The 14,840-nt window shown below is 36.0% G+C and overlaps 1 protein-coding gene across 2 annotated transcripts in view; it reads left to right on the top strand.

Moving 5' to 3' along the window:
* SMURF2 (SMAD specific E3 ubiquitin protein ligase 2) overlaps nt 1-14,840 on the top strand; it is a 90,876-nt gene that overhangs the window by 71,165 nt on the left and 4,871 nt on the right. For both annotated transcript variants that reach the window (XM_033091137.1, XM_033091139.1), the window contains exons 10-15: nt 2,332-2,490; nt 6,650-6,845; nt 7,917-8,020; nt 10,262-10,376; nt 12,174-12,352; nt 13,140-13,277. In XM_033091137.1, the coding sequence (XP_032947028.1) occupies nt 2,332-2,490; nt 6,650-6,845; nt 7,917-8,020; nt 10,262-10,376; nt 12,174-12,352; nt 13,140-13,277 (891 nt within the window). The remainder of the gene's footprint in view (nt 1-2,331; nt 2,491-6,649; nt 6,846-7,916; nt 8,021-10,261; nt 10,377-12,173; nt 12,353-13,139; nt 13,278-14,840) is intronic.

Genomic DNA, 14,840 nt, shown 5'->3' with positions numbered 1-14,840 from the left:
AAACTAAGTGATTTATAACATTGAAGACGTGGAACCTGAGTTATCTGTTGAAAGAATAGTATATAAGCTGGCATCAGAAGTTGAAATTGAGAGAGATTTTGGCACCACTGTTGGTAATATGTTCTTATTCCTAAGGAAACATGTCAGTTATTCATTAATGAATTAGTGATGTTTATAAAAGTTTAAGAATATTTCATGTTGCGTATTGAATAAGGACTATGAAATTATGCTCTGGATTATTTTTCTTCTCTTTAGTTTCTGTGCCCTAATTATTATCTTAAAAATCATACCTTCATATATCATTATGTCTTTTGTTTTTTGGAGGATATCCTTTAGTAAATATACCTTTTGTGTGGAGGATCTTTTATCAAAGCAGACTATAAATGTTTAGATTCTATTAAAATATCACTATTTAATCAAAGACATTTATTTATAAAATAGTGTAACTCAGACACTTGAATTTTATTTAAAGATATCCAGTCAACTTAGATTTATCTGAGAAGTCCTATATCATCAAGTTGTACAGATCTCGTTAAAACAATGATTAATGCCTTGTTATTCATTACATTGCATACTGACTATGTAGTCTTGAAATACAGATCTGTATTACTTTTTATGGCTGTATAACATTCCATTTTTCTTCAGTCATTTCCTAATGGGAAATAAAGATTGTTTCCAGAGTTCTGTTCTTTCAATCAATTCTTTAGAACTCTCCCACACATGACAATAGATTTATAAAATTCCAAATAAAGTGATATAAAATCAAATTCTGCATTATACCCAAAGAATTATTCTTTGATTTCTGTATTTGCTTTTCATTTCTAAAAGTTCTATTTTTAAAAATCCATCTGTTTATTCTTAATCTCTCATTGATAGTTTGCCTTTGTAATTGTTCCCTTTTTTTTTTTAATGTTGCATATCATAGCTGTTCTCTCTGTTTGATCTCTGATAGTACTTGGGGATCTAATTCTGTGGTTTATTGTTTCCACTGACTCTCAGTCTGCATGACTTCTTTCTGAGGTGTTTGGTGATCTTTGTGAGTTTGTTTGATCTTAATTGGGTTGAGTTCTGTAGACCAAAATGGGAATTTAGGAAGTTTTCCTGAATCACTTCATCCTCCCTTTGAGTTCTCTGTGTAGAGAGGAAGTTTCAGATTTCCAACCTTGCTGCTGGCCTGAGGCTGTTTCCCAACTAACAACTACTCACCCGCAACCCTAACCCTCTGCCTGCCCGCCTGCCACTCAGGTACCAGCTCCAGCTCAATTCACTTTTTTTTTTTTAATTTGAGAAGTGTCCTTCCAACTTTCCCTCTTGTCTCTTATGAGACTAACAGTGTCTCAAATAGTGTGCTCTTTCCAAGCTTTAGTTGTTCTGTAGCAGAAGAGTCTCTTGGAAAATCTATAAGCAGAACTCAAAATTAACGTTTCAACAAATCTATGGGTGCTTATAGGTGCCCATCATTGTGTTTTATTATGACTAAGAATAGATTATTTCAGGAAAAATCTTTTTCTAGTTTAACTTTTAAAACATGATTTTGATGAGATTTATTATTATAATTATCTGTTAACAGTATAAGCTTATATTAGACATGCTACTTTTATGTCACTCTTTAAGGTCTTATAAGTCTTTGTCTCTATATAATAGTATTTTAAGAACATATGATCAATGGTCTTCAGTCCATTAAAAGTCTTTTTGCTTTTTTTATCGTAGCAGTAAGTCTTTAGGAGTAGTCTTCCTTAGGTGTCTTAAATAGGTTCTTCATTCACTAGTTTTACAGCTTTCAAAATTCAAAATGGAGACTATCTTTTAAAATATATATTGTGGTTATTTTTAGGATCATAAAATTCAATAACATTTCCAGTTTTGCTTTGTTGGAGAGCTTAAAATTAATCACAGAATGAACATTTATTTACACAAATTTTATGATGTAGTGAAGAAATAATTGAAGAGAAATTTTAGAAAACATTTCATTCCTTATATCACTGGCATTTGTAAAACAATATTTTGTCAGATAAGTATTGAAGTATAGTTTATATTGGCAAATGTTGTGATTGCTTTCATATTAATTTACAATCTGTCTTACATTAAAGCCCAGGAACAAACTTTCTAAAAATGTAGGCTATGTGATAAGTTTCTGAGCCATTTATGGATTGGGTTTTGAATATGCAAGTTTGTTAAACCACTGGGAATTAAAGATTCCAGCTGAACATCTCAAGTTTCTGAAACAATACATTTTCTCAGACTTCATGGAATTGTTCTGTGTCATTTACACTTGCTTGGCCTAGCAGGCCCAGCAATGAGGTATTTTGTATTTTATATTTGTTTTTGCAGGGATCTTAGCAACATCAATTGTGAAGAGCTTGGTCCATTGCCTCCTGGATGGGAGATTCGTAATACGGCAACAGGCAGAGTTTATTTCGTTGACCATAACAACAGAACAACACAATTTACAGATCCTCGGCTCTCTGCTAACTTGCATTTAGTTTTAAAGTAAGTTTTTGAAATAATACGTGTTAAAATGCGAGTCTGAACAAGAGAAGATGGGTGATGCTTTTTGTAATGAATGTGGTAGAATGTCTGGCTCTCTTCAATTATAAACTACTTTCGTTGAACAAAATTTTATGTAAGAGTGTGACAAGTTTTACTCTGATAGATGAGTATTTTAATCCCACTATGCTTAAGTAGGAACCTGTCCTGAAATGTTAGGAAAGGGTATGTATCAAAGGTTCTCCCTGGCACACCTTGGAGACAGGCTGCTTTATGGGGTAGATGGATTTTTTCCCCCTCGGGTGCATCAGAGATAGCTCCAGGATAGCTGAGTCCATCCCAGAACATTTTTTGCTATGTCAGTTTTGTCCTTGAGCTTTAAGCCGTTCACAGGACTTAGTCTTTCATACAAGTCTTTGTGAATGAGCTTGATGTATGCTGGATTAGAAAAAAACCAGCTTTATTGAAATGTAATTGACATACAGTTAGCGGTGCATATTTAAAGTGTACAGTTTAAGTTTTGATCTATTATATACCCCTGAAACCATGACCACAGTGAGGATAGTGAATATATCCATGACCCCCAAAAGTTTTCTCGTGCCTCTTTGTAATTCTTCCTCCTGTCCCTTCTCGTGGGGCTTCCACCTGTACTAGTTTCCTAGGGCTGTCGTAACAAATAGCACACACTGGGTGGTTTAAAACAACAAATTCCTTCTCTCACAGCTCTGGAGTCCAGAAGTTCAGAATCAAGTTGTTAGCCAGGGTTGGTTCCTTCCAGAGGCTCTGAAGGGGAATCTGTTCCTTGCCTCTCACCCAGCTTTTGGTGGTTGCTGGGAACCTTGCTGTTGCTTGGCTTGTAGACACATCATCCCAACCTTTGGGATCAACCTTTGGGTCACATGGGCTTCTAAGAACTGTTTCTACCCACAAAACTTTTGACACCAAATGTATGGGCTTTCTTCTCGATCCTACCAATTCTCCAAGTCTCCAGACACCAACTGGGTGTACAGTGATTGAGTTCAGTTCTGACAATACCTGCAGTTAGTGTCAGATCCCACAGGTTAAGTCCCACAAGACTCTCCCCACTTCAGATGCCAATTGCAAGTCCCAGTTCTTACTGACTGGCTATAAATTGGGGATTTCCCATGACCCCCTCCTTGGGTTCAATAATTTGCTAGAATCGCTCACAGAACCAGGGAAATACTTTATTTACTATTACTAGTTTATTATAAAAGATATAACTGAGGGACAGCCCAACGGAAGAGATGCACAAGGCCAGGAACGGCGTGGAAGGGCTCAGAGCTTCCATGCCCTTTCCGGCTGCTTCACTCTCAGTGTGTTCACCAACCTGGCAGCTCTCTGAACACCATCGTATAGGGGTTCTTACAGAGATGTCATCACTTAGGCATGCTCGATTATTAACTCAACCTCCAGTTCCTCTTCCCTCCCCAGAGATTGGGGCAAGGGGGCTGAAAGTCCAGGCTTCTAATCAAGCCTTGCTCTTTCTGGCGACCAGCCTGGATCCGAAGCTATTAGGAGCTCACCAAAAGTCACTTCATTGAAAACAAAACTGCTCCTATGCCCAGGAAATTCTAAGGGATTTAGGAGCTCTGTCTGGACCTGAGGACAAAGACCAAACATTAGAACAAAAGACACTCCTACTATCACCTCTGTCACCTGGAAAATTTCAAGGATTTGAGGGGTTCTATTTCAGGAACCAGGAACAAAGACCAAAGTGTATTTCTTACTATGCCCCACCTTCTTTTTCCTGTCTGGATCCAAATTTCCCTCTTCTTTATGACCTCATTGAACTTGATTATATCTGCAAGGACCCTATTGCCAAATAGGTCCCATTCACAGGTACCAAGGGTTAGGACTTCAGTATATCTGTGCAGACACAATTCAAACCACAGTACACCCCGTCTTCAGCCAACCACTGATCTGCTCTGTACCTATATGTTTGTTTTCATTTTCTAGAGTTTTAGATAAATGGATTCATACAATATGCACTCTTCGTTTGGTTTCTGTTACCCAGCATAATTATTTGAGATTCGTCTCTGTTGTTGCATGTATAGTTCATTTCTTTTCATTCCTGGGTGGTATTCTATTGGATGGGTATACCACAATTTATTCATCCATCTACCTGTTGATGGACATTTGGATTGTTTCTAGTTTTTGACTATGACAAATACAGTTCTTATGAACATTTATGTATAAATCGTTGTATGGACATATGGTCTCACTTCTCTTGGGTAAATAATCACCTAGAAGTAGAACGGCTGCATTATAGGCTAGATTTGTGTTTAACTTTCTAAAAAACTGCCAGATTGTTTTCCGAAGTGATTGTTCCCATTTGACGTTCCCATCAGCATGCGTGAGAGTTGTAATTGCTTCTCACCCTTGCTAACACTTGGTATGGTTAGTCTCATTAATTTTAAACATTCTAATGGGTGTATAGTGGTTGCTCATTATAGTCTAAATTTGCATTTCTCTCATGACTGACTGATGATGTGGAGCATCTTGTATGTGCTTTTTGCCATCTGTATGTCTTTGGTGAAGGTTTTTGCCCCCTTTTAAAAACAACTGAATTTTTTTTTTTTTTTTTTTTTTTTGAATTTTTGAATTTTGAGAGTTCTTTAGATACCTGCGATACAAGTCCTATATGAGGTATATGCTTTGGAAAGATTTTTCTTCTAGTCTGTGACTTGTCTTTTCATTTTCTTAACTGAAGAACTTTCTTTCAAAGGAAAGTTTTCTTTGAAATTTTGATGAAGTTCTTTTATAGATTATGCTTTTGGTGTCATATCTAAGAAACCTTTGCCTAACTCAGGTCATAAAAATTCCCTTCTGTGCTTCAGAAGTTTTGTGGCTTTAGGTTTTATATTGAGGTCCCTGATCCATTTTGAGTTAAATTTTTCTGTCTAGAGTAAGGTATACCCAAGTACTTTTTTTTTTTTTTTTTTGCGTAGGATGAATGCAGTTGTTCAGGGAGTAGTTTTTAATGTAATGTCTGTTTTGATTTCGTTAATGTGTATAAAAACACCTTTATCATGTTTGTAAGGATAGTAAATAGTGATTTGTAATTTTCATCCAAGATACATTTTCTCTGGATAGTTTCATGTTTTTGGTATAAAATTTGGCCTGATAACCTAAGAACCACCAGTGTATGTAAAATAAGCATATACTGGTGTATTGGGTGATTTGTCTGAGAACTGAGAGTTATTCTTGTTTATTTTATCATTGCCCTTTACTTGTAGGTTAGGAGACTGCGCTCTTATCAGTCGTATGCAAAATTAAACTCCAGTTGAATCACTCAGTGTCTGCGTAGACATCCATAGTGAATTATTGGACTTTTTGGTTCCTGACAATTTATTGGAATTAACTAGTTCATTATTATCGTAAGGTTCTTTAAAAAAATTCTTAAATGCAGCTTATATTTTTGCTAGGAGAACAAAAATATCTCTAGGCAACTTGGTTTTAAAAAATTGTATTTCTGCTATACTTGGGAGATTCTTTTCATTTATTTGTGGTAATCCATATATGTGCAGTTAGAAATCACTTTAGCACAACAGTGTGAATGTACTTAATGCCACTGACCGTATCCTTCAAAAATGCTGAAAATGGTAAATTTTATGTATATTTTCCCACAATAAAAAGTAGTCACTCTATAAAGCATTTAAACTTGCTTGTACAGTGCTCGTTTCTCTGTGCCAGTAACTTACACGTGACCTCCTGCATTCTTGTGGTCTAGACTGTAGCGTGTATAGAAGCAGGGGTCCCTGCCAAGCTGCCAGTTCAAACTGTCTCTTCCAGGGAGACAGACTCTAGATAACAGGCACAGGCCTTGGCATCTGCCTGGATTTTAAAGGGGGTGATGGTAAACTATGCACAAGAAAATGGAAACGGTATTTAAGAAATTTGTTTTCAGCAGCTGTACAAAGCTTTCTGGATAAAACTGTTTTTTTCAATTCCATAAATTCATATGGATTCTGAGAAGTAAACTTTGGACCTAGTTTATCGTTGTCAAAAATGACAAGCCAAAAATATAGTAAGGCCCGGAAATGATATCGCTAGACTTCTTTTATAGTATGATGCTGTTTGAAATGTATAATTGCAATCTTTTTAGTGCAAGTGCTTTAATAACATTCTTGTTTACTTCTAGTCGGCAGAACCAATTGAAAGACCAACAGCAGCAGCAAGTAGTGTCGTTATGCCCCGATGACACAGAGTGTCTGACAGTCCCCCGGTACAAGCGAGACCTGGTTCAGAAACTAAAAATTTTGCGTCAAGAACTTTCCCAGCAACAGCCTCAGGCTGGCCATTGCCGCATTGAGGTTTCCAGGGAAGAGATTTTTGAGGTAAACTTATAAGTCTTATTTCAAAATAGAGAAAGATTGCATTTCAGTGTTCTACTCTTGTTTTGCAAGAATGCTTTTTCGGACTGTTACCTCTTCAGAATGGGAGAGTTTTCATTATTTCTTTTTTAATAGTGGGGAATAAAAGCAAGTACTATTGGAGAGATTTAACGTGTAAGATAAATACTTAAATGGGATGAAGAGTGTGAGATATTCCAGTTGGTTCAGGTTGGTCTCTGCATTGCACATACTTATTTGTTAATGAGTTTTAAAAGACCCCAAGTATTGTCCATCTTTTGCCTTCTAATTCTTCCAAAAGGTAAGGGACTCTTAAATCAAAAGATCGTTGTATTTAATTACTATTGAACTACTGCCATAATTTATTGAAAAATCTTCCTTTTCAGTATATTCTTTTATCTTTGGATTTTACAGCCCTAATATCAACTTCAAAGTTCTTACATAATTAGTGGCAGAATTCCAAGGCAAGGGTTTCCCACTCATTAGAGGATTCCTGGGCGAGAGATGTTTGGGGACTTGATAATCCTTTTCCCAAAGGATGAACTTGTTTCTCTCAGAACAGTTCTGACCTTGTTTGTAGTCAGTCATTTGTATTTTAAAATAACATAACATTTTGATTTGGTAAAGACTACACTAATGATTACTTATGTTCTTTGGGGACTTTCTTTTTCTTACTTTTATTTCCTACTGGTGCTTATGACCTAGAATTAGGTAAACCAACTTAAAAAAAAATTGGTACTTCTATCAGATTCTGTTTTTAATGCGAGTGGAATCATTGCTGTGGTTCATAGAACTTAAACATGGAGTTTTGCACTTAGTAAGCTTTTAATGTAACGTTTATCAAATGAATTAGTTTCAGTAGTATTAAGCTACATTCATTTTGTTTTTAGAAGTTCCAAGAGGTTTCAAATACTTGGAGTTGATCCATTGATTTGATTGTTGAACAAATGTCACCTTATTTAAATAAATGTATGTTTTGTAGGTGGAATGGCAAGGAGAGTTTAAACAACAGGTTAAAAGCACCTAGTAATTTTAGTATACTAACATTTTTTTCAGGAATCATATCGACAGGTCATGAAAATGAGACCAAAAGATCTCTGGAAGCGACTAATGATAAAATTTCGTGGAGAAGAAGGTCTTGATTACGGAGGGGTTGCCAGGTAAAGACTTGCTTGTCAGGAAATGACATATGGATCCTTACATTTACAAATTTAAGATACTTCCTGTGGTATAATCTTCTCATTGATATTTATTTTCCAGTATAATATTCCCTAATGTTTGCAATAAGAGGATATCCTAATAGATACATTCATAATGAGTTAGGATAGTGCTGCTATCAGAAGAGTACTTGAGAACTCTCTAGTGGATGATGCAGCCCAATGAGACTTCCTCTGTAGACTAGCTGTAACCCCACATGGACTGTTGGTAGGACCTGCCGGCCTAATGTTTTCTTCATCTCTCTCCTTTAGTACATGTTATTCTCTCTGCTTCACGTTATCAGGAACAATTTTGAGATTTTACTAACATACAGTCTAAACTGAATACTGTTTCCCTTTGCTTCCATTGCTATGCTTTTTAACCTTATTAAAGAAGTGTGGGGGGTGTGTGTGTGTGTGTGTGTGTGTGTGTGTGTGTGTGTGTGTGTGTGTATGTATGTACGTGAATTATAAATGGTCCTTATGTTACATTCATAAAGTATTTTGTATTTTTCCAGGTGTGAAAATTCACTTCATGTAAATGTAGCAGAAACATTGTAGCTCTGTATTGAAACATTTCTAAGGACCATCATGATAATTCCCCTTCCCCTAATCTAAATTCAGCCTTAATTGTGTACATTGTTTCCACCAAGTCCCGTAATTGTTACTTTGCATTACTTGTTTTCACCTGTAGACTTACTTAACTTGCAAATGGATAATTACTTTAGTTTGGATTTTTAGCATTGAGCACTTGTTCATCATACTTAGGACTTGATAGTTTCTGTGGAATTCTTATGATTTATTTATAATTAGATTTTTCAATGGTTGTTGGGAAAACTTGTTAATTATCTGCTGATGGAATCTGAATGCTATAATTACATGTATAGTCCAAATAAGTCATCAGTTTTTTGTTGTTTATTTCTTAACTTAGCTGTTTACTCTCAGGGTTTGGGCAGACTAAATGGGATGTGGCAGTGAGCTGCTTTCTTTGATCTTTACTCCATAGTAGAACCCAAAAGTCGTTGGGTTCTGCTTTGATGTGTGTTCTAAAATACTTGGTAGAGACAAAACAAAAATTGGGGTTTTCTTTAAAAAAACACATACATGCATAAAACATACAAGACACGTCAGGTGAGTGTTATGTGTACTGGGAAAGTTGGTTATGTGGAAACCTCACTTTCTTTTCCCTTTTTAATCTCTAGAGTTTTTCAAGTATTACATAAATGGTAGTGATTTGAGTTAGACTCCATCACATTATAGAACTTTGAAACATTTTCCTTTAACTACTCGTTAATAGTATTTTCACTGCATTTCCTAAAATTATATTATTCAATGTATTTAATCCATATTATCAGAACATATTTAAATACCTGTCCTAGCTGAGGAATGACAAGAATTCACACTAGAACTACATCTTAAGTTCTAGTGATTTTATTTCAGTTTCGCCAAGGTGAATAACAAGTAATCTTTCACACTTTGAAAAATATGAAGGATTTAATAAACTTAAAGTGATAATACTATTTATTATGATGTTTTAAAAACATTGATGCACACTTGAAGCCAAGAATTAGTATGGAACATACCCAGAAAATACAAGCTTGCCCTTTTGCTCCTACCTATACCAAACGCCTTGCAATCTGACCACATACTTTTTTATCATGGTATATTTTAGGGTTTACACAGAAAAGATTATGAAATGGGTAATGAAATTTTCTTACTAAAATGATACCAACAACAAAACACACCCTGTTCAAAAGTAGAGTAAATCAATGCTGTTATGTATATCGATATTAATTAGTATAAATCTGCCACGGTAGGAGTGGACCAGGATAGTATAGATCACATGGATGTTTTGAAATAAACCATGTTCTTCCCTTCATTTTATACTTATCATGGATTACAAATTTATTTAGCAATAAGCAGACCACTGGGCTGCAACATCTAATTAGTAGCTGGTTCTTCTGGGTAATACCTTATACTCTCTGATGCTCATGTCATAAAAGTGCCCAAAATGAGTGAGAAGTGACTGCATAATAACAAAACAAGAGTTTTCATTTGCTTTTTTGGTGTGGTAGATTTTTCCAGTCTGATCTTATGTAACTAGTCCGTGCTTTATTTTCTTTGCTAAAAATAAAGAAAAATTCTTTGCTAAAATGATTAATAGTGTATAAACAGAAAATTCCTTTGTCATCTCTTCTTTTCTAGGGAGTGGTTATATCTCTTGTCACATGAAATGTTGAATCCATACTATGGCCTCTTCCAGTATTCAAGAGATGATATCTATACACTGCAGATCAATCCTGATTCTGCAGTTAACCCGGTATGATTGGTGGTTATGATGATGTGAATTACTTAGTGACCTACAATACATTTCATCTTTAAATGTCAGTGTAGTTTATGACATAGGATTACTCTCCTTGTCCTAGTCACACCTTTGGACTTAGCAATTCCTCTTTTAGAAAATTTTCTCATGTAAACGATTATGGATATATTCAACAGTTTCGGCACAGGAATGTTTGCTGTGTCATCACTTATGGTGGCTCCAATTGGAAACAGCATTATTGCCCATAAGCGGCGGGGGCGGGGTAGGGGGGTTGTTGATTAAATTATGTCATGAAGCAGAACAACATTAATGGTTAAGAACAGAGAGCCTGGAATTAGAAAGACATGCGATCATATCCTGGTCCCACTACTTCATAGCTTTGTGACCTTGGGTAAATTCATTGACTTAAGCCTCAATTTTGTTACTGCTAATAATAATAAATATAGTTCGTACCTCAGAGAAGGAGTGTGACAATTCAATGAGACCCTGCACATCAAGTGTTTAGCACAGTGCTGTACATTATTTATCCTGTTGTATAAAGCACTCAACAAAGGTTAGCAGCTGTTACTAATTCATTTTTATATTATTTCTGTCTTTCCATACAAGGGCATATCATATAGCCATTAAAATGACATTGTGGGATAATAGTTAATGACATGTCAAAATGGTGTTTGTGATATATTAAATGAAAAGAAGGTTACAAAATAGTATGATACAATTTTGGTAAATATGTATATGTGTAAACATTGAAAGGCTCTATGTTATAATACTGACTTTGGTTATCTCCATGTATTAGATTATGGGTGATTTTTTTCCCCCTAAATTTTCTATTTTGTAATGAACATGTATCAGTTTTTAAAAAGACACAAAAGCTGTTTTTAAGATAAAAGGGAAGTTTAAAGATTATTTATTAAGTAGAAAAGTAATATAAGTTTAAAATATAAATGTCCAACTAACAGAACAATTTATCATGAAAGACCAAATATATCCAGCCATGGTAGGACTGTGAGAGTCACTGCAGGGAATCCTTTATAGAGGGAAGATTTTTAGGTGACGCTTCTGCTTGGGGAACCCATTGCTGCCACTGTAGTAATAACAGTTCTTGTTTGTTGAGCTTTCACCACGTGCTAGGGCCAGTGCCATGGCCTTCATCTCATTTTACTCCTCACAGACATCCTTTTTAGATACTGTTATTCCCCTCGTTTTTCCAGATGTGGAAAATTAGTGCTGTAGGGGTTAAGTAATTTGCTTAAGTATGCATAGCTAGTAACTGGCAGAATCAGGATTCTAGTCCAAGTTAGACACGAAATCTGTGCCTTTAAATCTACGATGTTTTGAAGTTCGATTTCTGGTTAGGTCAAGGAAATAGGGAGGTTTAGGATTGAGAGCTTTTTTCCATGACAGAGCCAGGATTGTAAAGCGCTCAACAGGATATGAGAGGAGAGGAAGAGAACAGGATCTGTGAGTGGTTTAATGAAGCTGCAATGGCACTGTAATCTGGACTTAATTTCTAAAGATAAATTTTACAAAGTGACTGTACCCTTTGAGAGAGGCATTGAGTCTGGTGTAATATTTTATAACAGTGTACAGAATCTTGAGTATGCCAAATAGAAACTCTCCCTAATGATTACTGAGCTTTGATATGATAGCCTGTTCCATCTAAGTAGTTGTAAATTAGAGTATGAGTTGATGCTTATTATAAAAAAGATTAATGTTGCTTAAATTTAATTTTTACTAAAAATTCCCTGGATAGTGTCTAACTTGAGTATTTATATAAACTCTTTTCAATTTCAGGAACACTTATCATATTTCCACTTTGTTGGACGAATAATGGGAATGGCTGTGTTTCATGGACATTACATTGACGGTGGTTTCACATTGCCTTTTTATAAACAGTTGCTTGGGAAGTCAATTACTTTGGATGACATGGAGTTAGTGGATCCAGATCTTCATAACAGTTTAGTGTGGATACTGTATGTATTGAGTCTTGTATATCTGTTCACTATAGTTAGAATCGGATCTTTTAAAAAAGATGCTGTTTCAAAATGGATGTACTTCTTTAAAATTTGAAAAATGCACAGATAATATTAGAGTGATTATCTGAGTGATAGGACCACATAAGACTTTTCTTCTTTCTGCTGCTTTCTTATATATTTCAAATGTCTAAAAGTTAGTGAGTGTTATTACTTTAAAAAGGAGAAAATTTAGTATGTTGTTTTCTAAAAGGTACTCTAAATGATTTCCTCAAGGTGATGCAGGATTGGTTACAATCCTGCAGGTATTAAAATACCAAATTCCTGCTGAAGTGGTGATTGTTGAAACCATACTTTAAAAAGGGTATCTGTAAGAACCAGTTCTGTTTTGTGGGAGGGTATGAGTTGATTAAGATATATTGGCCATACTTATTTTTACCAAACACACGTGTAGCTTTCTCACTGGGGATACCCAGATTCAGATAGGGCCTCTTACCTGAAAGCCAAACTGTAGTTTCCTGATGTAAAGCCCAGCTTTGGCCAGGGTTCTTTCTCATTCCCCAGGAAGTGAAATGTTTCCTGTGCTTGTGAAGGTTTAAAGCTCTTTGGCTTTTCTGCCCAGGAAGCAGGAGGCATGGTAGCATAAGAACTAGTCAAAGGAATCTGACATTATATTTGTCATGTCATAAAACTACTTTAGTTTTATTTGTCTCACCAATTAATACATCTGTAGGGTCTGTGTTTGAGATTTTGCAGTTAAGTATCTTGCCTTCTGTTTCCTTTCTAGTGAGAATGATATTACAGGTGTTTTGGACCATACCTTCTGTGTCGAACACAATGCATATGGGGAAATTATTCAGCATGAGCTTAAACCAAATGGCAAGAGTATCCCTGTTACTGAAGAAAATAAAAAGGAATATGTCAGGTAAACACTTTTGTGTTCTCAAGCCTGAGAACTGTTTTAATGTTCTGGAATGGCAGTACAGAAAAACATTTAAGTACAGTGGTACCTTGGTTTTCGACCGTCTCCGTTGACAAACATTTCGGTTTACGAATGCCATAAATTTTAAGGATCTATGGTATCATTAGATAGTAAAATTCATGCTAAATTTCAGTTTTAGGGGTTGATTGTAAAGGTCTGGAACAGATTAATCCATTTTGCATTACTTTCTATGGGGAAACTATGCCTCGGTTTTCGAACATTTCAGAACTCGAACAGTCTTCCAGAACGGATTATGTTCGAAAACCAAGGTACCACTGTACTTAGAAAGTGCTACTTACTGCTATAAAATAGACTTCAGCAGAATTGAGTGGCTTAAAAACAACCACAACTTTATTATTTCTCACAATGCTGTGGGTCAGGAATTTGGATAGAGAACAACAGGAATGGCACAACACTCCTCTGTGTGGTGTCAGCTGGGACTGAAACATCAAGATGGCCTCTTCACTCAGTATCTGAAGACTCAGCTAGGATGGCCCAAAAGGCTTGGGGGCTGGCTGGAGTGGGAACGGCCACTGGGTCACCGTCTGGGGCCCAGTTCTCACTGTTGGCTGGGTTCCTTGGTTATCTCCATGTGGTCGCAGCAGCCTCTCACTTTCCCCATGGCCTCTCTCTCCCCAGCAAGATAGCCAGGCTTCTTAGGGGGTGGCTGGTTTCTGAGAGCACAAGAGCAGAAGTTGTTGGATCTTTTTAAGGCCTAAGCCTAGAACTGACCAACGTCACCTCTGCTGTATTCTTTTGGTTAAAGCGTGTCACATGTCATCCCAGGTGCAGTCTAGAGGAGGGGCTGTACCAAAGGCCCAGAACCAGGAAACAAGGGGCCTGGGCATGTGTAACATCACCACCACGGCTGGCTATACAGAAGCACTTTGGGCTGTATTACTAGCACTTACCTTGTTTATAAATAGGCACATTGTGAGTTTAAGAGCTAGAATGTAAGAAAATGTTCTCCAGTTTTTATAAAATTACCTGTTAATTAAGGACTTTAAAAGTATCAGGTTAGATCATTTGGCTTATGGTAACTAAAGTTCTTCCAAACATAAAACTATGGTAATCAAATTAGGAGCTTGAACGTCACCATATGTGCAAAGAAACATGCACGCTATACTTTTCGTATAGATTATGTCTCCAAATCTCATTGGCTAAAATTTTCCTGGTTTACACATGAGGCCCATCAGTCTTATAGACCGTTGATGGGTGCGAACATTGGTATAGCTTTTTTGTAAAGCAATTTGGTAATAGCTACGAGGTGCACATGCCTTTTAACCAGCAGCTCCATCTTTAGGAATCTATGCTATGGAAACACATGAATTAAATAATTATGAATAAGGATTAAATATTAATATTAAATATTAATATCAAATATTACTGTAAAAATTGAAAACTGCTAAAATGTTCTTAGAGAATGATTATGTACATTCTAAAGACTATTATGTGGATTTTTAAAAGGGAGACTCTGCGTAAGCTGTCAGATTTCAAAAGCAAGTC

The sequence above is a fragment of the Rhinolophus ferrumequinum genome, chromosome 21 (assembly GCF_004115265.2).
Source record: "Rhinolophus ferrumequinum isolate MPI-CBG mRhiFer1 chromosome 21, mRhiFer1_v1.p, whole genome shotgun sequence".
NCBI classification, from domain to species: domain Eukaryota; kingdom Metazoa; phylum Chordata; class Mammalia; order Chiroptera; family Rhinolophidae; genus Rhinolophus; species Rhinolophus ferrumequinum.
Note: the sequence above shows the minus strand (reverse complement) of the source record. Positions and strands in the feature narration are given on the sequence as shown.